This window comes from Medicago truncatula, chromosome 5, assembly GCF_003473485.1.
Source record: "Medicago truncatula cultivar Jemalong A17 chromosome 5, MtrunA17r5.0-ANR, whole genome shotgun sequence".
Lineage (NCBI taxonomy): Eukaryota > Viridiplantae > Streptophyta > Magnoliopsida > Fabales > Fabaceae > Medicago > Medicago truncatula.
In genome coordinates, this window is record NC_053046.1 from 15504085 (window position 1) to 15529548 (window position 25464).

The 25464-nt window shown below is 29.9% G+C and overlaps 1 protein-coding gene and 1 long non-coding RNA gene across 3 annotated transcripts; one reads left to right on the top strand and one right to left on the bottom strand.

The window, feature by feature from the left end:
* Positions 1-4675: 4675 nt before the first annotated feature.
* Positions 4676-7279, top strand: LOC112421863 (uncharacterized). 2 transcript variants are annotated; one of them, XR_005646262.1, is made up of 3 exons: positions 4676-5150; positions 6689-6752; positions 7144-7279. It is a non-coding gene; the product is annotated as an uncharacterized lncRNA (long non-coding RNA). The 2 variants fall into 2 exon arrangements; XR_003012212.2 differs by lacking the exon at positions 7144-7279 and having other exon boundaries at positions 6689-7005.
* Positions 7280-7775: 496 nt separating this feature from the next.
* LOC11415726 (probable pectate lyase 16) lies at positions 7776-9296 on the bottom strand. Its single transcript, XM_003613327.3, has 4 exons — positions 8958-9296; positions 8400-8755; positions 8148-8283; positions 7776-8000 (listed from the first exon to the last, which is right to left on the bottom strand). Exons 1-4 carry the CDS (start codon positions 9291-9293, stop codon positions 7776-7778), a joined length of 1053 nt encoding a protein of 350 aa, XP_003613375.2. The 5' UTR covers positions 9294-9296.
* Between the last annotated feature and the right edge of the window lie 16168 nt (positions 9297-25464).

Here is a 25464-nt window from a genome sequence, read left to right on the forward strand (position 1 = left end):
TTGTTGCACACTAGATATATACATATAAAATCAATCCATATATTATAATGAGCTATATATATATGTAACACAAATTCAAAGCTTGAAAAATAATAGCAAAAAATAAAAAGAAATCCATTTATATATATGTAGAGAGAGTTGTAACGATAATAGACTTGCTTGATCTAGCAAATAATCGGACCATTAAGCTTCAATTCCCTGAGAAGAGAAGAAAGTAGCATGATGATATTGATAAGCAAGAAAATAGAAGATATCACCCTTGGAAGCTAAGCTAGGGTTTCTTCTTCTTGTGTGAAGCCATCTTCTTCATCTTCTAACCTTTCTCTCTATCTTTTTTCTTTCTTGTAATTGTTTTGGTATTGACCTTATTAGAGATGGATGATGGCTTTGGTGCGGTTGGTGGGAGGTAGAAGATGCCGTAGTGATGATGACAGTGAGAGAATAATAATAATGATGAAGAGGACATGATGATTACTGCGGGTTGTATATGTGTTTGTTGTTTTTGCATTGAAGGAAGAGATAAATATCACAATTTTTTCTTCTTCTTGTAATTTTTTTTTTTTTTTTTTTTGCGCAAAGAGATATATGTGTGTCTAAAAAATGGTCTAATTTTTTTTTTTATACCCATTTTTGATAAAAATAAATAAATAACAAAAATAATATTAATTATACTTCTTAAAAAAAATATTATATTAAAATAAAACAATCCACGGTTTAGTCGGATTAATATCATGGTTGAGTCATGCTAATAACAAGTGCCTTTAGAGTATTATTTAATAATTCTAAAATTAAAATTATTTTTTAAAAGGTTAAATAATTTAGTTTTTTATGTACCAAATACACAAAATTTCATAGAAATATACTGTTTAAGGTATTTAAAAAGTGCTTCCGGAAAACTCATTAACATTTACTATATTTATATAAATCATTGAATTTTTTTGGTGAACACTCCAAAAAAAAAAAGACCAGAGTTTTTATTCTTGATGAAAAAGTTGAGTGTTGTTGAGCAAGATATTAAATCTCCAGCACTCAAATGTTATTTTTAATTTTTAATTATTTTAAAGTGAGTTTAAATTTAGCAACAAAATTCTTGGATACAAAATAATTCATATTTCGCTTGTTTTTTGGTTATTTCGCACGGTGTTAATTAACCTTTTGGGAGCCACCATGTTAGTAATGTCTTTTTAGTTCATAAATCATAAGAATAACGTGGGTGATGGGAATTGACGAGAGGAAGATCATTTCTAGCTAGGGAGGTGATGTAGGTCAGCCATGTTAGCTTTTACTATCTATGAATATTATTACAATGGAGATTTTCATCTCATATATCAACGATTTTAAAAATAAAAAATAAAAAAACTCATATCTCAGCAAGAAAATTATTATTTTTTAGATACGTGGTTACTTTGAAGTTTGGTGTCATGTATTTGGCACGAATAACAAATACAAATTTAGTACCACAAAAACAAATTTGTTTACTTTAAAGTATTATTCGCGACCAAAAAAGGTCTTTTGTTCTTGGCCAAAAAAAAGTTTTTTGTCCTTGACCAAAAAATTATTAGGGGAGCGAAAAATATTAACATAAAAGTCATATACAAGTTTACACGATTGGGATGAGCCAAATGAAGAAGAGTTTAATAATTTTCTTCAAATGTGAGATGCATTTTGGTATCTTCCTAATTTTTTTTTAGTGGGGGAGCCACTTCTTCCTTGGGTTCCTTAAGATCTCCGCCTTGTCTCTCCTTCTTCATCTATTTGTTTCCCTAATCCCCAGCCACACCTCTCTCTCTCTCTCTCTCTCTCTCTCTCTCTCTCTCTCTCTCTCTCTCTCTCTCTCTCTCTCTCTCTCTCTCTCTCTCTCTCTCTCTCTCTCTCTCTCTCTCTCTCTCTCTCTCTCTCTCTCTCTCTCTCTCCCTCCCTCCCTCCCTCCCTCCCTCCCTCCCTCCCTCCCTCCCTCCCTCCCTCCCTCCCTCCCTCCCTCCCTCCCTCCCTCCCTCCCTCCCTCCCCCCTCCAAGTTAGATTTTTTTATTCAAGATATTCAGGAAAGAATCTACTAATAAATCAAGGCTTGCATGGATATACTAGATCGAAGAATTTAGTTTTTTTATCTATGATCTTTGTTTATGTTAAATTATATTGTTTTACGTTGTTGTATTTATTTTTGTTGAATTATGATGATGGAATTGTTATGTTTATTTCTTTTTTTTTTTTTTTTGTAAAATTTGATTAAATGACTAATTTTTATATTTTATGTGGTCTGAACATTGGTCAAATTGTATAATTCTAAACATGCAAAAACCTTAAATCACAATTTTGAAACATTCTATACACATTTGATTTCACTCACTAAGATTTTATTATTTTTAAATAATCTATGCACATTTGATGTCACTTTCTAAGATTTTTATTTCTTCATTATTTTATCCCGAGGTTCATACCAGTACTCTAACAAAAAGAAGGTGTATATATATCCTTTAATTTGAATAAGGGTCATGCTAATTTCTACCCATTTGACATAAGTCAAAGAGCTTCAAATATCTTGACAAAAAAAAAAAATCTTAAAATATAATTAAGAAATAAATTTTATATTGAAAAAATAACTTTTGAAACTTTTAGACATTGAATGCACAATTTTAAAGAAAAAACTTTTATATTTGATTTCTTAACTTATGTCTCAAAGGTACAAATAAATATTTTCCTTTGATAAATGATAGTAATTTAGTCATTTTCATCAATTTTGTTAATCATTTTGAACATTTGTGACACATGATGTTGCGATTGAGTATCTACGTCAATGTCGTGTGTCATAAATATTGACTTTGACTAACAAAATAGATAGAAATGACTAACTTGCTACCATTAATTCAAATGAAAGGATCAATATGTACTTCTTTTGTTTTTGTTAAGGGACAAATATAATCCTCACAATATAGGTAAGAGACCAATGTTAAAGCCTAAACAAAGAATAGAATTTAGACAAAAAAAATAAAAAATCTACAAGTATTTATTGTCATATTTCGCGTATATGACATGGATTATTCGAACAATTAACCTTATTATTAATTCCCCTAAAAAACATATTATTAATTAATTCATTAATTAATACAATTAAAAGAAGTTGCTTGTAATAAGAAAATAAAAAAATTAAAAGAATTTGTCAAAAAAAATAAAATTAAAAGAAGTTGCAGTTGTAAGTTGTAACTTAACAAAAAAAATAAAGTTGTACTAGTAGTCAACTATTCATGAGAAAGCGAAAAACGACGGCGTAGAGAAAGTTTTGAAATTGAAGGAGATTTAATAACGCGTAGATAATTAACAATAAAAAATAGTAACTATAAACGAACAACAGCAACAGTACCACACTACACAGAAGAGCTATGACGACGGTTGTTTCCGGCGACGGTAATAAATCTTCTCGTGAAGAGGATTCTTCTTCTGACTCTGTTTCCACGGCCCTCGTTCCCGTCGCTCCTTCACATTTCACTCTCAAAAACATTGCAAGTCAAATCGACCTCTTGGATATTCTCATCGTAGCCGGAGTTGGTACTGTACTTCCCTCTCTCTCTCTCTCATCATCTATGCTATGCTTCGTTATGTTATTCTCATTTCACTCCGTTTGTTTCTTTAGGTTACGCTCTCAAAACCTGGAAATTGCTCAACTGGATTCGCAAACCCTGGATATGTAACGTAGACGCGTAATGATTACTGTTACTATTATCGTTTATGTTGTCTCGTCACTTCCTAAATCGACATCTTTGCTTTTTCCATCACATTATGGCTCTGAACAGCTGTTGATAAGCTAGCTTATGGCGGATGTCAGATGTACTTATATCGAATACATGATAAGCTAGTTTGTTGAGTTTGTAGTGTTAGATAAAACTAACTGTTGAATTAGCTATAAATATGAAATGACATAAAAAATATGTTTAATTCGTATACATTGACAATGTAAAACTCTTTTACACATGCATCCAATCACATCACTTTATGATGCCAGCTTTTTAGGTTAGTTCCTAAAATATTTCGAAAAATACTTATTTGAAATGATTTGGTTGGATGGTGGCATTATCTTTCTATTGGATTTAATTTATACACATTGACGGTGTAATTTTTTTTTACACTAGCATCTAATCACATCATGATGCCACCTTTTTAGGTGAGTTTTTAAAATTGCCAAATACTTATTTAAAGTGATTTGATTGGATGCAACCGTCATTGCATATAAATTTATCTCTTTTCAATTGAGATAACATTGTAAAATTGAAATAAAAAATGATAAGTTTTTTTTTGACAAAAAAAATGATAAGTTATAAGCTACTGGAAGTTGCTTATCCAAAAATGTTATAAGCTAGTAAATATAAGCTATAAGTTTGTGAGAAAATGATGATTATCAAACGAGTCTTTTTAATCATATGAGCTTATATGAGCTAGCTTATTATGTTTGACAAACATATTCATAGCTTTCACAAATTCAATTATTGCATTATTTTATTATTAGTATATTTTTTTGATAAGTTCTTTTCTTAACTGAAACGCACCGTTTTAGGATTTTTTTAAAAGAAAAAAAATAAAAATAGATAAATAAATCAGCAAATATAAAATATATAAATATATTTATATAAAAGGAAACCCACCGAACCTCCTAGATATTTCTCTTTTCCCTTTCACATTTCTCTTTCCCAGTGTATCCTTCCCTTCTTCTTTCTCATCCTCTTTCTATTCTTCTTCTTCTTCTCATTTTAAGTTACAATTCCATTTACAACTCAAACTCTAATAAAGGAATTTTAAGTCTAAAGCAAGATTGTGTCTAGCTCTACAATTACACGATAGAATTTTGGGATTAAGGTTATTGCTTCATGGAAGGAGAAGAGTACCCATCATTGGAAAGTTGTTTATTAAGACTCTTTGACGTAAATACACAACCCATAACTCAATTAAGGCATCTCTAGTCATGGATAGTTTGATTTAGAAACTTATTTTAGAGTTTAGAGTAGGTATTAAAGGAATTTAGGACCGCATATGATTAGAAAAGTTTTAGAATACTCATTTTAATCTTGAAATTATTACTGATGCTCAGATTGGATAATTGGTACTTTGCTTGCTACTATGGGAGCAGTTGGAGAGAAAATGTGGTTGATTCGACATTGCAGTGAGTTGATGACGATCATTATCACTTATTTTCATTATCTTTATTATTAATATTTTTATGATTTTATATGTTAAAGTATTTATAAAAATGGGGAACACACCCTTTGAAGATTTTTCCTCTCATTGATACTTATGTTAACAGTCATTGATATTATTATGGTCTCTATTAATTATATCTTTGATTTATTGAGCAAAGAATTTGAAATTGAGATTTGGTTGCATATACAATGACATGAGTTTTGTGATGTGGGAATTACGGTTTTGAGATATATGTTCTTGAGAATTTTCTATGTTAATATGTGCTTCATGTGGATTTGGATTTTACTTGTGATTTATAAAGTAAAGAAATTGAAACGGAGGATTTGATTTTATGTATATTCGTAGTTGTTTTGATATGTTGTGAAACGTGGTTTTGAAATATGCGTTTTTCAAAGGTTTGATGTTAATTTGTATACGATTTGGATTTTGATTTGGATTTGAATTTACTTATGAATCTCAGTAGTAGATTTTCAATTGAGTTTTGATGATACGTATTTTGAAACAAGTTTCATTATGTTATGAAATATGGTTATAATGACGACGACCTAGGTGCACCTAGTACGTGATTTCAAATAGGAAGAGTTACTCCGTTAGATGTAGCCGCCCCAATGGAAAGACTGCCATTAGGAGGAGAGGGCTATCAATGAGAGGTAAACTCCCTGATTAAAAATGTTTTACACTTTGTTTTTAGTCGAGAGAAAAGAGCTATCTGTTGGATGGAGCCGCCCCTATGGAAAGGCCACCATTAGGAGGAGAGGGCTATCAACGAGATGAAGCTAGTTCTCAATTCACCCATTTTTTATTATTTTCACTACACAAAGTTTTCTATATTTTTACACTTTGTTTTGAGTCGAGGGAAAAGAGCCATCTGTTAGACGGAGCTACCACTAAGGGAATGTCCACTCTTAGTAGGAAAGAGCTATCAACGAGATGGAGCTAGTTCTCGATTCATCCATTGATTATTCTTACTCAAGTTGGACTTTATGCTTTCTTTGAAGTTGATTATTTTGGATTCCAATTCATTAAATCCGATTTTTATATTCTATTTGGATTTGATTATTTCGATTCCTTTCATTATACGCGATTTCTATATTTTCTTTAAAGTTGTGGATTTGGATTCACCTCTTTACGACATTGAGATTTTGATATAGTCTTATTTCGTTTGATAAATTTAAAAGGTTTTATGAATTTTCATGTTATAAGGATTTTCAGCAATTTATTTTTAAAGGCTTGTAATTTTATTTTCATGTCTTTACGATGTTGGATTTTCGTTGAAGTATACCTATTTGATTGGAAATAGTTACAATGGGTGGATTTTCATGCGTATAAACGGTTGCGGATTATTAGAATTTCATATGGCTACTAGATTTGTAAATTGACATTAGATTTTGAGAAAAGTAAATAATCGTGCCCATGTGTGTTTCCCTTCTAGTTGGTGGTGGTTGTTGTCTCTCACTAAGTCCTTGTGACTTACTCTTTAATTTTCTATTTTTTTTCCAGATTTCCAAGCAGCTAAGTAGAGAGCTGCTGGTAGACTCAAAGTTCAGCCACGTCACTCTTTTTGGTAGGTTTCTTTGATGGATGTCTCTTTGTTCATGTATGTGTTAAGTCAGAGTATCTGCAGCTGTTTGGAGTCTATGAATGTTTTATTCTGAGATGTACAATTATGTAAATATGTTATTTTGAAAATCTGGATGAGAATACAGGTTGACAAACAAGATTAAAATCTTGGAAAATATTGAAAATACAGAGAATACTTTGTCAAAATTTCGGTAGATATTATTTTGAAGTGAAATTCAAATTGGAAATAGTCTAAATTTTTGCGTGTCAAGTGTCGTCAATAGGCTTGCCGAACTAGGATGTTCTAGTTCGTGCGTCCGTCACGATTTTGAGTTTTTGGGTCGTGATATTAACTAACAATGTTATTTTCTTTATTATATTTGTTTTGGTCCTAGCTGCTGTTGAAAGGATGGATAGATTCTGGTTATACTGGTCCCGAAGATGAGTTTGACTCAGACTCGTCAGACTCTTCATCTGATGATGAGTCAGGAAGTGGGTTAAAATTGTTATGTTTTGTTCATTCATTTGCGGATTAATTGTTGACATGGTTATCTAGTTCTTACAAAATAAAAATTAGGCTAAAATATGCTTTTGGTCCCTACAAATATGGCGAATTTGGGTTTTGGTCCCCAGTAATTTTTTTTTTTGAAATTCATCCCTGCAAAATTTTTTGTTTTTTAAAATAGTCCTTGACTCCACTTTACTGATGATTTGGCGCATTTTTGCCTACATAGCATTCGCTGACTGTTTAATCATGCACATGTGTCAAACATCTGTCATTTAACATATTTTAATTATTTATATATCATTTTAATAATTTAGAAAATCTATTTTCAAAATTAAAAAATAAAAAATGTTATTTTTAGAAAATATTATTAAATAAAATAAAAAAGAATTGTTTTTAAAAATTCTTTTCTTCCCCTTCATCATATTCACCATTAAACCCAACAAAATCAAAAGAAAAACATTAAACATTCATCATCAGTCCAATTCTTTTTTCTAATCAATATTCTATATGATTTTTAATTCAACAGATGGAGGTTTTACTACATTGAAATGCGCCTGATGATCTTGTTAAAGATCTTATAGATTTAACATCAACAACTTGAAATATTTGTTCTTTGCTATAATTTGGCTTTGGCACACGACTTCCTTTTGTAACTGCGAAGGCGGCTCCGTTTTCAAAAGCATCTTTTACCGAATGAAATTCCCATTTGTCTTCATTTGTATGATCAATTTTTCTCCATGTTACCTAAACACATTATATAATTAGAAAAGGAAAGTTTCGAAAAAGTGTGTTAATTTGTTTTAAAGTGAAACAAATATATTTTATATACATAAACTTATATTCATTAGTCATTAATTAGTTTAAATTAATGGATTTGCTAAATAAGCTTACCTCTTTACTCCCAACTTTAGGCGCTATGAAGAGATTAGATTCACTTTTGAGGCTAGGCCCCATGCTTCCGCCGATGGCATATTGCATCCATCCTAAGTAAAGATTGTTGGCTACATGTGCATATCCGTGACGAATCCTGAAATGTTATTTTACCGATATTTTTTTTTTAATGTTGACTAAGAAATTCACATTTGTATATTGTATAAATTCAATTTTTCTTGTAAAAAAACTTCATAAATAGTAATCAATTACCTTGGCATTCGTTGGTTGCAGTTAGGTCCAAAATGATTGTACACAACAGTAACTTTCATGTTTATGTCCCTCAGATACCCATCATCATGCCCAAGAAGCATAACTTTATCTTGTTCTCTAAACCAATTATTTGAAACAGTCACATTAGTAGAACCTCGTGTGACATCAAGAAGACCATCTTCGCAATCATAAAGTGTATTATGATCAATCCAAATTTTTGAAGCGGTGACTAATCTAATTGCATCTCCATCTACTTGGCCCAAATGAATTACCTTCCCATTTGGCCCCATCACCATCCCTGGGGTTTGAGCTTTGCAGTGATGAATTCGAATGCTATGAATGATTATGTCGGTGGCCTAAAAAAAAAAAAAAAATACACAATTGTTACAAATTTGAGAAATAGAATTCATACTACATATAGCAACAATTAGAAAATTAACTTTAGAGAGAAAAAATATAAAATTCCTCTCTAAATACATCTCTAAATTTAGAGAGAGGTTTTTTTTTTTTCTAGTATTTTTATCTTTTAAAGCTCAATTAATTATATTTGGTGATTACCTTGGATATCATTAAGCATGCATTATCAGCAATGTGCACATTGACTCCGCGACCATCAATGGTTGTGAAACTGCTGATGAGAAGGGGCTTTATGAGTTTAATGTTCATGTCTTTTTTGAATGTGATCCACACTTTACCTTGAATTACAGAAGCTCCATATCTCAACGTACCAGGTTGAGGTTTTATAGGATCATCATTAGGGTCAGTAACTTTATAATGGGTGAGACCCTTACCAATGTTGTTTGTCATCTTTCCAGCATAGCCTACAGAGCAAGTTGCTAGTTGTTGTCTATGTTTTCTCCATTCAGGATTTGGTCTCCAACATCGATCAATCATGTTCATTTTTAATCCCATTAACTTGGATTGTTTTGCAAAACTAAATTTTGAAGTGAAAAATATCGTAATTACAATGGCCAAAACAAAATGCCATCTGAGGAAATTGGGACCCTTAAATACCATGATATAGTATAAATATTCTTGACAAACTTCGAATGATTGAAAGAAAAAAGAGAGAGATGAGAAATAGAAATGTTTTTTGTTGTTGTTTATATTGGAGAAGTAGAAGTATAAGGAATTGATTATATATCTTCTTGTCGGTTAAAGTTGTTTTAGAGGCTATAGATAAATGAGTGTCATGTGCTAAACAAAAGTTATGTATAGAAATAATAGAAAAATCCAGCAACTCTTACCTCATGTTGTAAAAGTTACCTGAATTTAGGTAGTAATTATAAGCGAAGTTAGTTATTCTAACATACAACAATAATATTTTCAAGTACACCAAATGAAACAAACAACAATGTTTTCATTGGATGACATTCAATATAAAAATTAAATAATGTTTTATAACCAATTTATTGTCATCAAAGCTAATTTAATTTAATTAACGGGAAAATAAAGAAACATCACTATATTAAAAAAGGATAAAATACCATTTATTTTAACCCCAATATACAACTTTATATTGTCACCAAAAATATTTTAATTTTAATTTTATAAAATAATATAAATTATGAACTATATTTTGATTTAATTTTAATCCAATCACTCAAATATAATCAATTTATTTAAAATAAATTCAATCGTGACCTATGTATATACTTATATTTTTTTTGTATAAATTGTTTTTAGTTTATCATATATGGGAAGAGTGAACGTAAGCGATGAATTTACTAAAAAATATGAGATTTAAGAAACAAATAATAGGAATAGAAGAAATGAGACAACATTATTGTATTTGATTCAGAATGAAGGAGAAATATGTACCTTTTTGAACCCTTATGAAATATTGTTTTTCAGCCTTATGCAATCCCAGGATAAAGCAACTCTCCAAATCTTAATTATGGCTACTCTCTGCATAAAAAGGACTCACCAAAACAACATAAAAACTTGCTTATTATACTACCCGGAGTACAGAAATCAACTCTCTATTATAGGATCGGATACCGAGTTTTAAAAAAAAAATTGAGTGTTGTACAAAAAAAATGAATTATTTGAGTGTCATTTGAAATGATACCAAAAGACATCAAACTAATACTGCTATGTACATCATCATGGATTATATGCTTATATTTACCTGTTTTTGTTCTTTCTTTCTTCCATGTATTCTATTTATATTTAAGGGGATGTCATTGCCTCAATCAAAATTATGCCTCTTCCCATTCCCTTGATTAAACACGCCTGATTGAACATTCCCTCAATATAATGAATTTTTAAATGAATATTTGCAAACACTAAGTTATGTTACTACTTCCTTTTCTTATTGAATAAATTTCTTTTGAAACTAAGCTGTTACATGTATGAAAAGTATATATTACCTTGCAAATTCATCTAATAAAAATGGGCTTCACTAAGGCCCCCAAAATTCATTTATTGATTCATGCAATCCAAATGCCTTGTTGTATTCATTCTAAAATAAAAGAATGGCATATGAGTTACTATGGAATGGTTGAAAACACAAAAAATAAAAGGAACCAAAATGAAGAATGCAAAAACACATATCAATTACTTTGAATCTTTCTATGATCCAACAGATTCATCTCTTTTGTCTGATAATTTGAATTTGAGTTTGAAGGTTAGAGAAGAGTTTAAAGGCCATATTTGTGTATGAAGGTTGTTGTTGTTTACGGTGGTGGGGGATGAGTGGAGCATCTTTGTGAAAATTAGAGCCTTTTCTCCTTCTGTGAATAATGGGGATGAATGAGTTCAGATTTGGGTTAAGAATGAGGAGAAAACACTCATCTGACAAGAATATGAAAGATAGATTGAATATGTGAGGTAAAATTTTGACAAGGAATGGGTGAGATTTCCGATTTCATACAAGGCAAAGAAGGCAAACAAATTAATAGATGGAAGGGAAAGTGATGCAAAAAATGATTTCCAATGAAGAAGAAGATTCACGGAGAAGAACAATGGTAGTTATGAAGAAGAAAATTTTATCCCCTTTTTGTATTTATGTTGTTGATTAAAAATTGAAAAATTATTTTCTGTTTTACCTATTTATTTTATAAATGTTAATATAATTTTTAATGGCCACATTTACAACTTATGCACAGTCAGCGAATGCTACATAGGCAAAAATATGCCAAATCATCAGTAAAGTGGGTCCAAGGACTATTTTAAAAAATAAAAAATTTTGCAGGGATGAATTTCAATTTTTTTTTTACTAGGGACCAAAACCCAAACTCGCCATATTTGCAGGACCAAAAACACATTTTAGTCTAAAAATTAAGTAATGTAGTAGAATGTGAACTGGAAAGAGAGTTTAGGAGACACAATGAGAGAAACAACGGATGGATTATTTCGAAATTATGATCTGTAATTGTAATTAATTACAGTAGTGCAAGTACAATAACTGTGTCTGTGATTAGTGAAGTAACTTCTACAATAGCATTGAACTAACTACTATCTGACATAACTGCTGCAATAGTAGTGATCAGATATCTTGCGGAGTATACCAAGTGTGAACTCCTATTATTTCATATTTCTAAATAAATGTCTTCTTTCTTTGGGATCCAATTATTGGGTTTCTAACAGATGAGGTAAACTTCTCATGTTCCCCCTTAAGTTTGGAAAGTTGCATGTAATTTTGCAATCAACTTTTTTGTTACTTTTTTCAAAATATCTTTTAAAATTTTATTTTATATCCATGTCGCATTAGGCTTGTTGTAAAAAATATTTAGTACTGGTATCAGTTCTGTGCATGGTAGATCATGGTATGAAAATGGGGATAATTTTGTTATGCCTAAAAAAAAAATACTGATTTATTAGCGTGGTTGCAGGGTTTTTCAATTGGATTCGAGTGGACATGGCGTAAATTTCATACTGATTGTATGCTTAATTATACTGTTTTCTTAACAAATATTAATTAAAAAGAAATAAAAATTTAAAGCCGATTTTAATCGAATACATGGTCATGCTGGTGCAAGAAAGATCCTTTCGTAACAACATGCATTTCTCGTGTTAATACCTTACTCCTAGTGTCGAAGGATGTACTGATCTGTGTCGCTGTTGACGCTATATGCTATAAGGTGTTGTGTTTCTTTAATCTACATCTACTTTTCAGGTAATTGATTTATGATTCACTCACCTCCCCTTTGTATATGTTTATGTTTGTATGCTTGTGACATGTACAGCGGAGCTTTAACGGTTAGATAACCAGTCCACGGATAACAAGGTATGCTAATTTGATGAAATTTGACTTGAGGACTTCTTAGTTCTTTCTAATAATTTTTTTATGAAAGGATTCAATCAGAATTTTGATCAAGATTTTAAATCAACTTTTCCTTTACATGTTGATTCTTATCATGTGAAGCTTTCTGTAAGATGTAGGTAGCATCATGAATTGCATCTTGTTATGCTTTTATGGGATCATAGTACTTTTTTTTTGAAGGATTATTTTCTGACGAGTTTCCTTTCAGACGTAATCTTTTGTTTTTTTACAAAACTTTCAGATGTAATCGTCTGAGTTTTAAACCACTAAGTTTATTTATGAACCTTGATGATGTTTCTGATTAGTTTAAAGCGCTAAGAATCTTTGAGATGCTTTTGCATAGGTAACTAAATAAACCAGTTTTTTTTTTGACAAATTAAATACATGCATTATTTTCCTCTGGTATTATTCTTTATGTTCAGTCAGTTTATCACAAAAATAATTAGAACTGCAAAACTGGATTAAGAATACTGATTGATCTCAAGAACTTGATATCTGTTCTTGTTTCTTATACAGTACTCATGACAGCTCTATCTGCTTCTGCTTGCATTATTTTAATTTGATGATGCTTTGATTTTGCAGGAATACACTTCAATTAGGTGTTGATGGCATTGGCAAGGTCTTTTCTTATACCTATTTGTTTGGATCACTTGTCAAACCATAATATACTTGTCATAGCAATCGTGGTTAATTTTCTTCTATCATTTTTAGTCTCTAAATTGTCTCAATAGAGAGAACATGTTCTTAAATATTGAAACTGGTGAATTGAGATTATCTACTGCAAACAAAATTTTGCTGGTTTAGGAGTTTAATTTGATTGGTGCTTTTGAATCTTGCATATTATCGGTGGCTTGTTATAAGCTTGTTTAACGAAATTGTAATCACTTTTCCTCTCCCAGTGTATGGAATCACTAGCCATGTTTCAAAATCATCTGTAGTTTTACATTTTATTTTTGTTTCAAAATAATTATTATTTAAAATTCAAGATTTAACTGACATTTGTTTTTCAACTATACAGACTACTATTATTTATGCTCGTTGTATTGAAAAAAAATGAGAATTTGTGAAACAAAAATGATATTTTTTTTTTTGGTGGTGAAACAAAAATGATTTAACTAAAGGTATTTTGGTATAAGTATACATCAATTAACTCGCATTGTAATTCACTTGGGTTGGCATGACTAACGATGTTGGTTTGAGACCTTGGAGAAAGTTCCTTTCAAAGTCTCACGTTCGATTTTCTTCCGAGTCAATTTTAGTGGATTAATTTGACTTCTTCAGAAACAAAAAAGTTAACTTATATTTTAATTTGTATGCAAAAACTTTAAACAATGTTTTGAAAATTGAACTTGCCTATTCGTCTCGTTTGATTAGACCCTTTATCAGTAGTAACGTAAAAAAACCGGTCTAAGCTTGATTAAACCGGTAAAACCCAATGTAGGTCTTCTGTTTCAGTGGACAGTAAAAATGGAGCGATGTTTGTTATTATTTCTTAATAATTTTACCAATTTTCTATGTAAAGGATCAAGGAATTCAACAACACAAGAGTGTAATCAGATTATCATATAATTTTACATGCTGCTTAAGATTACGGGTACAAACCGATAAAACTCTTGTACCCATATTCTTAAGCAACATGTAAAAAAATCATATAATTCTTGTAAAAAAAACTGTCATATAATTATATGACTAAGAAAGGAGTAAAATATTTTAAAAAAAATATAAATAATAAATAGGAGTGCTTTCAACACTCATTTAAGTTCCTTCAAATAAAAAAAAACCACTCACTTTAAGTATCTAAAATATTCTCTTATTAGATGAAGTATATTCTCTTATTAGATGAACTCGATGTAAGTATCACACTTTAAAAATAAATCTTATATAAAGTAGTAGATTTTACATAAATTTCATCCAATAAAAAATGGGCGTTCAAAAGAGAGTGTTCACTCAAAAAAATCTCCTCTTTTCTACCAACATTATGAATATACGATAGCATCGCCACCAACTTATCACAACTCCATTAATCAGCACCCAATGTGCACACAAAAAGTGAATGAAATTGTTCAACAAAACTATAAGTTCTAGGAAAGATTTTACACAATACTAGTGGCTGGAACATTTTTTCTAAACGATTTTAACTACGGTTATAGCAGTAATACTAAGTAAATTATCAGTACATCAAGCAGTGGCGGAACCACATACACTTGAGGGGTTGCTACTGCATCCCCTGGATTTTATAAAGAGAGAGGCTGCAACATTGTATTAGTGGCAATATCATTATGGAGCAATGAGGAACCTACATTTCATTGTTCTTTCTGTGTGCTTATCGTGAAAATCTAGCGATGGTTTACGTAAGTTATATCCAAAATCTAGTGAAAATTTAGTTTCAGTCTTTGGAGGATATCTTAAATCTTTGTGATAGAGGCTAGTCACTTCAATTCAAGATGCCCTAATCGATATCTTCAATGTTATTTGACAATCAAGAAATGCTGCAAGATTCAACATAAGATCTATTTCATGAAAATCATCAGTTGCTCAGATTATCTCTAGTGTATCCTTATCTACTAACAACTCTTCACTCTTTGTGGTAGCTCTGAAAACACAGTGTTTTCAAGCGTCTTGCTTAGTTCAATCCAGTATATGTCTCAAATAATAGTATAAAAAGATCGTATCCACAAGAACTACGAAACTATAGCTTTTTATAGCTTTAATTTTCTCGGATAAACTTGTTTGCAAGAAAATAAAAACAAATCATTTAGTGAGTGACAATAAAAATAAATATTAAACCAATAACCGTTTAGGAAAGTAGTGAACAAGACTTAAAAGTTCTCAAGATTAAAAGAGTGGTTTAGACAATGAATTAGTTACGATAGAGCTTTGCTACAATATAGTGAGATATAACTTGCTACAATATAACTTTCTATGAGCGGTCCTTATCTTATCCTTTTGGTTCCCACCATATTTTTTATTTCTCGTACTACAATGATTGGAGCCGACTCATAGAACTTAGTCCTTAAGCAGAGGTAGACGATGGACCTAAAAGAGTAAAAGTTCATACATTTTTATGACTGTGCTACACGATCTAGAACAATACATATTTCTTTCCAACGTTGTATCTTCTTGTATCGCCAAACAAAATTCTTAACCTCTTCCATAAAACAACAAAAACGAGCATTACTACTTCAAAAAGATTAAATAACACTAAAAGCTATTTAAAATCATAAATTCCTAAATAGTCAATTATTAGATGCTACATGTCATGCAATCACTCAATTTCTCATAGATTATAGAGGATAAGTGCAATATAATAACCTACAAGTTTATCGGTTATCACTTTGTTATTTCTTCATTGATGGAATTTACAATCTTAAAAGCTTCTGAGTGCAACATCAATCCTCTAAAAAAAAGTATTGTAAAAGAGGTAGTTTGAAACCCTCCAATTTTAAATTGGATCAAATGTAATTGTGATAGTGATGCTATTGGAAGTCCTTGTATCTGCTCTTGTGGGGTAATATTCAAGAACCACAATGCTCAATTCTGAGGTTGCTTTGTTGAAGGTCTGGGAATTGAAAACTCTTTAACCACTAAGTTATCAGGTGTAATAGATGCATGGAAATTGAAAAAAAATGCACTCATCTTTGGCTGAAAACTTACTCAATGTTAGCAGTATTAGCATTTAAGTCAGCTTCCATTGTTCTTTGGAGATTCAAAAACATAGAATAATTGTATGGAACTTGATTGCTAATATCAATTTTATGGCCACTAATATTTACCAGGAAGGAAATGTGCGTGCATAAAGGTGATGACGGGTCATCTTATGTTATTTTCATCATATTTTTCAATCATTCTGGTTATGATTTGACTGAAATAATAGGAGTTTTGGAACAATTTGTTATGGTTTAGGGGGCATTTTGTAATGTTTTCATATTGAGTCATGTAGTTCTAATTCTTCCCTAAACAAAACAATTCTTAGGTGATTTTGATGTATTTCATTGAAAAATCATGTAATTTGAGAAAGCAAGACACCTTATGAAGAATTGGGAAGACATGGAATGAAAATTCAAGAGGCCTCTAAGACATTACAAGTTGAAGAAATTCTATCTAAAGTTCCAAGACAAGATTGAAAGAAGAAAACACTCAAAATGTTGAAAAAAAAGCAATTAACACGTCGGAAATAGGTGCCACGCGCCCCGGGTCACGCTCCCCGTGTGTGCAAAACAATGCCTGCACAGCCCCATGCGCAAGGCGCGCAGGCCTACGCGTGGCGTGCGTGTGAACTCTGAAAAATAACAGAATTTTGTTGTTTTTCCCATGCGGGTTTGAGGAAAAAGCCCATTTTTTCAGCTCAAACCCACTTGGAAGTCAGCCTATAATACAACTCCTCTCAATGACAAATATTGATTTAACACGAATCAGTTCGAGAGGAAGGCAGACTCTAAGAGCATTAAGGGAGTTGTCTCTCCTCAACCTTTTGTAATTTGTTTTTGGTTACCATGAGTAAGTAAATCCTAATTGGGTAGAATTCTAAGATGAACCTATATTTGCTTGTTGGATCAATTTAATTCAAGTATATATATATATATATATATATATATATATATATATATATATATATATATATATATATATATATATATATGTATATATATATATGTATAATTGGTAGGAGTTTTATGTGGTGGTTTGCTCTAAACTAATTAAGTATATGAATCTCGAAATAAGATACCCAGTTATAAACATGAGAACATCTTGAATAGTAAAAGATACTGAACTTTCATCTAGATTACTCATTGAAGCAATTGTTTACAATTTATTATTGATTGGATAGAAAAAAGGAAAGAAAGAGGCACCACATTCATCAAGAAATTTAACTATACTTATAGAAAATAATAACATCAATTGTTCAAAATGAGAAGCTAATCATAAACTTAAATATTATTCCAAAGAAAAAAAACTACAATTCAGAGCATTTTAGAACAAGGAATCCACTTAAACAAAATATCAAAATAGAGACAATTTTTTTGAATTCATTCCTTTACTTGAGCAAATTCATTCAAATATATCACCATCAACAACTTTTCAAGCTTTTCCATTTTTTCATCCCCTTCTTGCACTCCACCTGCATCAACTTAAGAAATCACATGTGTTATAAGAAGTATTAGTTAATTTGACAATAAGATCATCAACTTAATATTATTTACTATTTCATATAAATTCAACAACAAATACCTTAATATTATCTTGATCTTTGTCAATCATATAACAAAATTGATCCATATTCCATTTGCGTCTAACACGTCGCACAATTGGACTTTCACATCTACTTCCTTTATTGCTTCCTCTTAATTTCTTTACTCTCCACCCTCGTCCAGACAAGTATTTTGTGAGGTCAACCATCTCACGACGAACACCCCATCGCAGCTCAGACAAGTATTTTGTGAGATCAACAGTCTCACGAACTCCCCATCTTAGATCAGATAAATATTTTGTGAGATCAACGATCTCATGACGAACACCCCATCGCAGCTCAGACAAGTATTTTGTGAGATCAACAGTCTCACGAGCTCCCCATCTTAGATCAGATAAATATTTTGTGAGATCAACGATCTCACGACGAACACCCCATCGTAGCTCAGACAAGTATTTTGTGAGATCAACAGTCTCACGAACACCCCATCTTAAATCAGATAAGTATTTTGTGAGATCAACGATCTCTTCACAATCATGTGAAACCCTTTTCTGAACCTCCTTCTCACATCTCTTGAGTAAACCCCTTCTACTGGGAAGAAACATTTTGCAACTCAGATAGAGAGAGATAGCAAGAGAGAGAAGTTTTCGGTGCTACTAGTTAATTTGTGATATCGGGTAAGTATTTATATCAATTATGACTTGAAATTTTTTATTTTTTTGGTAGTGAATGATGACTTGATACGTGCATGATACATTTGAAAAGTAACCAAAAAAAAAAAAAACATTTGAAAAGCACAAAAAGTGTGAAAAATAATGGTTAGAGTAATAATTTATCGAAGTAATTAAACAAATTCGAGAAAAAAAAATATAAAATGATAAGCATAACCTTGTTTGTCCCATCAATATTATTTTTAATTAACTACAAAAAAGTCAACCAAATTATATTATTTATCATTTTCAGTTTTTTAATTCAATTAATAAATGTAATAATTTATTGATATTATATTAAATTAAAATATTAATACATTTATTTGATCAAATTAATTAGTTGATTTGATTTTATTATTTATTTTATAATAAATTTTTATTGGTTTAAGTTAAGGAGATTTTTTGTATTTATGCTAAGTGTCTTCTATCTTGATGATAAAATACTAATAAGCTTACTAGTGTGTCAACATGTATTAATATCAATAAAAGTTCGTCTCCAAAAGCATTTTTTACTTTGAACTCGAATATTGGGTAACCACAAACTATGAATATAATGTTATAGATTTTAGAGTAAATTACACCCCCTTTTTTAAATTATTTTTTGAATTACGCTTCCATCTCTTATGTTAAAATATACTCTTCTTTCCTATGAGATGCTTGAATTATAACTCCCTTCCTTAAAAATTAAATATGCACTACACTTTAATCTTTTTAACCACCATTTAAGAAAAATAAATCCAGTCATTTATATTTTAAATTTCAATCATAATTAAATATAGATCTTTTGTTATTATTTTATAATTTAGAGTTTAAAATAACCATATTTTAGTAATTTTTCACATATTTTAACTTTAATTTGTGATGTTTTAAATTTTATAATAGGGTTTAAAACTATATACTAATGAAATTATGAATAATAAAATATGTATTCAAATTTTTATTATATTGAATGGACTCGCAATACTATTTTTATTCAGAGTGTGTTAGATTATATTTTTTTGCTAGATTATTAGAAATATTTTTTTTATTAAGGGAGTAAAGTGTAGATTTTAACATAAGGGGAGGAGAATGTAATTCAAGCTTCTTTCAGAAGAGGGAAGTGAAATGTTTTTTAATATGTTTTGAATAAGAGGGAAGGTAAGTGTAATTCAAGCATCTTTCAAAAGAGATGAGTGTAATTTACTCTAAATTTTAATACCATTGAACAAAATAGATTATATTGCTCCCTTCAACGATTGCTCCCTAATACCTAGCCCATAACCCTCGAAGGGTAAACAATATCAAGTAGTTATTATATGTTCTTGCTTGTAGGAAATGAGAGATAGACGAAAATATAGTAGGGGTGATATGTATGATGCTACTAGAAATCATTATTTTAGTTTTAAAGAATAATAGCAATGCTTGCTAGGAATAAACACAAACAGTTCATGAACTATCATGGAAATGGATTTGTCATGAATCTTATTGTTATTGGATTCTTATTCTTAATTTTCACAAACTACGCTATTGAAATCATATTGTCATTGGAATAACCTCAAACTGCTTCATGTAATGGATTCTCATTCTTAATTTTCACAAACTGCTATTGAAATCATATTGTTATTTGAATAAACACAAACCTCTTCATGTTCTCATACGATAATAATATAGTTGTTGTCTAACTTGACATTGCAAATATATCAGAAAGTAATTATAGTTTTATTCCACGATAAGTTAGAATCCATGACTTTGGTGACTTTATTGCTTATTTTTGTTAATTTGTGTATCTTATATAATCTTTGATTTGTTTTTAGGTGGAAAGACTTAGAACCACCAAACAAGAGCATGACATTCTTTGGAGTCTATTCATCGTCAGTTGATCAAAACAACTTCCTCGTGAGAGAACATCTACATAATTGATTAAATTTTCATGTAGGAACTCAAGAAACCTAATTGTATCACTTGTTTGTGTTTTATAGAATCATTTTATATGAATGTAAAATTCATATTTTAGTTTATGAATTAGTTCATATTTGTTATTTATGGATTATAATTTAGTTGTCATAAAAAGATGATAGTAAAAAGTTTATTAAAAATTCATGAAAAAACTGCTTTATTATTTTTTTAAATAAATTAATCAAACTGCGATAGTTCCAAACTGCCACAATGGGTTTTTAAAAGTATTATTCATCAATTGCGACTGTTACAACCTATCGCAACACCCCTTTCAAACAAAACAAAATTGTACTTTGCGACTGTTCTGAACCGTCACAATACGCATTGCGGCAGTTGTAGTGACTGTTTTGTGAACTGTCGCAAAATGCTGTTGCGACCTCAACATCCCTGACAGTTCAAGAATCTTCGCAGATGTGGATCTGCGACCCTTAGAACAGTCGCAATCCATCATTTTAAGGGTCGCAAAATGCATTTTTTCTTGTAGTGCTTCCGTTAGTTATAGATTTACAGCATGGAGAGACTTTTAGATCGATCCCCCTCCTATTTGTTTTTTGACTTAATACATGCTTTGATCCCTTAACTTATTTTTGGATTTCATTTTGGTCTTCTAACTATAAAGTGTCTCAATTTGGTCCCATAAATCTTCTTCCGTTTACTATTTTGGTCCTCTCCGTTAATTTTTTTCAAAATCTGTTAGCCCTTGTCCACATGTCATTTAAGATTTGTGATCAATGGCTAGATTTGAAAAATACACAATGGACTCACAACATATGATCATTTCTATTTTCCTGAAAATAAAACTTTAAAATCACCATCAATCTTCATCTTTTTAAAAATTAAATATTTTCCAAAATTTTGTAGGAAATTTTTTAAAAAACATTTATTTCGAAAAAAAGAAACTGACCTTTTTTTAAAATTTTGTAAACAAGAAAAATCTGACCCTTTTTTATTCGAAAAAAGAGGTTTTTTTAATTTTTTCCTACAAAATTCAGAAAAAAATAAAAAAAATGTTATTCCAGAATTTTAAAAAATCTTTTTCAAAATTTAAAAATTTGAAAAAAAATTATTTTTATACGAAATTTGTAAAAAAGGGCAGATTTTTTTTTCGAAAAAAAGGTTTTTTAAAATTTTTTCTACAAAATTCTGGATACAATTATTTTTAAAAATATATAAATAATTCATATTATTATAAAATCTGAAAGAAAACAATTCCAGATTTTTTATAAAATCTGTTTCAAAATTTTTAAAAAAGATAAAAAAAAAATTCTACAAAATTCTGGAAAATATTTTTAAAAAAATATGTAAAAAATTCAGATTTTTATAAATCTGAAAAAAAATTATTCCATAATTTTTATTAAATCTTTTTCAAAATTAAAAAATTTGAAAAAATAATTTTTTTATGAGATTATGAAAATTTTACGAAATTAAAAAAAAAGGTTTTTTTGAATTTTTTTCTACAGGAAAATATTTAATTTTTAAAAATATATAAAAAGATGGCGTTTTTTTTTTTTTTTTTAGAAAAATAGAAATAATCATATGTAATTGTTGTGCTGACAGGTTAGCAAATAGGGGTCACTCCATACATGGCTCTGTTTGGTTGGATTCGTTGCCTACAGAGATGCATATAGATTTCTTTCGGGATAGAGTAGGTTTGCCTAATTACAGGTTTCCTTAAGTTCCTGTAATTTTGCTGTTTTTTTCTCTGTTTTCTTTTTGTTGCTTCAGAGGGTTTTGGCCTAGTCCCCCCTCTTCTTGTACAGTTTTTTCCCCTTTTTTTTAATAAAGTTTTAGCGATTTGCGGCATAGGATGGAGGGTTCCCGGGGTGCCAACCTAGTTGGGATGTCGGTGTTCCCTCTTGATGCTTGTCCTCTCTCCCTGTTTAGCAAAAAAAAAGAAGAAATAATCATATGTTGTGAGCCCATTGTGTACTTGTGTACTTTTCAAATATAATCCTTTGATCACCAATCTTAAATGACTTGTGGACAAGGGTTAACTATTTTTGAAAATAAACTAACAGAGAGGACCAAAATAGTAAACGGCAGAAAATTTATGGAACCAAATTGAGACACTTTATAGTTAGCGGACCAAAATGAAATCCAAAAATAAGATAAGGGACCAAAACCTATATTAAGCCTTATTTTTTTCTTTCTTTCTAGGGTTAATAGGTCTTTACCCCCTGTAATATAGGGCACTTTTGGTTTTGTCCCCGGTAAAATTTTTTTTTTAGATTCCGTCCTTGTAAATTGAAGATTCTTCAAGATTGCCCCCTGAGCCATGTGACTCAGCAGAATCTATGATGTGGCACCTACATGGCTTTTTCTTTTTCTTTATTATTTTTTTTGCTTGCCACATGTAAAAAATAGTTTACACGTCATTTTTATTTTAAAAAATTAAAATATAAAATAAAATTTAAAAAAACGAAAATCAAATTTTAAAAAATCTGAAAAAATTCAAACTATTTTTTTAAATCGAAAAAAAATTAGATTTTTTTTCCAAAAATTAAAAAACATTTAGATTTTTTCCGAAATAGAAAATTGTCTTATCTTTTTCGAAATTAAAAAACATTCAGATTTTTTTCGAAATAAAAAAGTTTTTTTTATTTTTTCTACAAAGAATGAAAACTCTGGAAAATATTTTAATTTTTAAAAATTTGGATATAAATGTTTTTAAATTCCAACTATTTAATCTGAAAAAAAAAATTTGATTTTATTTAAATTTTTAAAATCTTAACTTCAGATATTTTCGAAAATTTTAAATTTAGAAAAAATTCTGATTTGTTTTTGAAATTTTTGATAAAATCCAGTTTTTTTTTTTTAAAATACTTCCTAATTTCAGAAAAAAAATTATTTTATTTTTGTTTTTTTAAATAAAAAATGCTTTTATGGTATACCATTTCCATTCTCGAACTTAATATATTTCCAAATTTTCCAAAAAAATCCGAATTAAATTAAAATTATAAAATTCGAAAAAAAAAGAATTATCTATTTTTTTTTTAATTTTTAAAAAATATTTGAATTTTTTTCTAATTATTTAATTTCAAAAAAGAATTTATAAAATTTATGGAATAAATATTTTGAAATATAAAATATATTTTTTATTTTAAAAATTAAATTAAAAAAATCTGAATGTTTTTTCTGATTTTAACAAAAATCCGGAACTTAATTTAAAAAAAAAAATATGCATTTTTAAATTTTTTTAAAAATATCTGAATTTTTTTTCGATTTTTAAAAGGAATCTGGAATTAGGAAGTATTTTAAAAAAAATCTGGAACTTCATTTTAAAAATAAAAATTTCAATTTTTTAAATTTTTGAAAAAAAATTTGTAATTTTTTTTCTGATTTTTAAAATATTTTTCGTTTTTAAAAAAAATAGATTTTTTTATTTTTTTTTAATTATAAATGAGATGTAAATTATTTTTTACACTTGGCATCCAAAAAAAAATTGAAAAAAAAAAAAAAATGCCAGATCATAGATTCTGCTGAGTCACAGGGCTCAGGGGGCAATCTTGAAGAATCTTCATTTTACAAGGACGGAATCTAAATTTTTTTTTTTACAGGGGGCAAAACCAAAAGTGTCCTATATTACAGGGGGGTAAAGACCTATTAACCCTTCTTACTAATATATTTTTATGGTTTTGCTTTATACACCCTTTTTATGCGACTTCGTTGACTTTCAAGCTATTCTTTTGTTCAGAAACATTCCTTTAACATTCTGAACAACTTTTTCTTAAAAAAAACATTATAAACAACTTTTATTAAACATTTTTTATTTAAAATAGCAACTCACATATATATTTTAAAACGTTAAAACACCTGTTGATTTGTGTATGGCTATGTTAGGAAAACAAGATTTGAAATTTCAGATAACTTGATTATGTTATCTCTCGTATTTACAATGCGTGGTACTTTCCTTCCCGTAGTTACTTGACGTTGAATCTAGGTCGTAAACCTAGCTATGTAATGAGAAGTATTTTGAAGGTTTGCTTCATAGTGCACAACAGGGCGCATTGGTGTATCAGTACGGGTCACTCTATATCTATACTTGATGAACCATGGTTAGTGAATGAGGATGACATAGATGGAAATATTGTGGGGGTAAACTTTGTGAGGGATTTTCATATGAATAGTCTGATGAATTCCTCGTCGAATGGCTAGAATGAGGAAGTGATTCAACAAGTGTTTAGTTTCAATACAGCTGAATTTTTTCTTCGAACATTGTTACTCGATCAGGTGGTGGATGATAGGTTAATATTGAAATCCGAGAAGAATGGTTTATATTCTGTTAAAAGTACTTACATATTGTGTGTGGAAGAATTGGTATATGTTTCTCGCATTCAACGATCGAGATATTGGTATGATATTTAGAGACTGAAAGTGCCTCCAAAAGTAAAGAATTTGATCTGGAAAACGTATCGTGGGTGCTTACCAAACCAAGTATGGTTTTAAGATAAAGGAGTGAAATATTCCCCAAGTTGTGTCAATATATTGTGGTGGTCTTCATGAGGATCTTGCTCATATTTGTTTCGAAATTCGAGTGTCCTTTAACTATGCAGGTTTGGCGTAGGGCTCGTCTTTGGAATGTGGTTAACGAAGCGTTTCTCGAAAAGAATTCAGTAGTTGATGCCATCTTTGAATTGTCACATAAGCTCTCGCAAGAATTTGACCAACGAGTTGCAGCTATCCTCTAGAGCCTTCAGAAGCATAGAAATCTTAAACTTTGGCAAGATGTCACATAAACATGTGCTCAGATAGTAGACCGAGCTTGTCACCATATGGAGGATTGGTATGTAGCTAATGCTACTATTCCGGTAGCTATTCACAATAACATTTTAACAAATCCAGTTCGTAATGATCATATAATAGCAATAACACCGGCAAGACAAGGCGATTCAGATATAACTCAAAATTCTTCTATTACAACTTCGAGTGATATGGCTATGATCAATAATTTCCATCCCTTGTTAA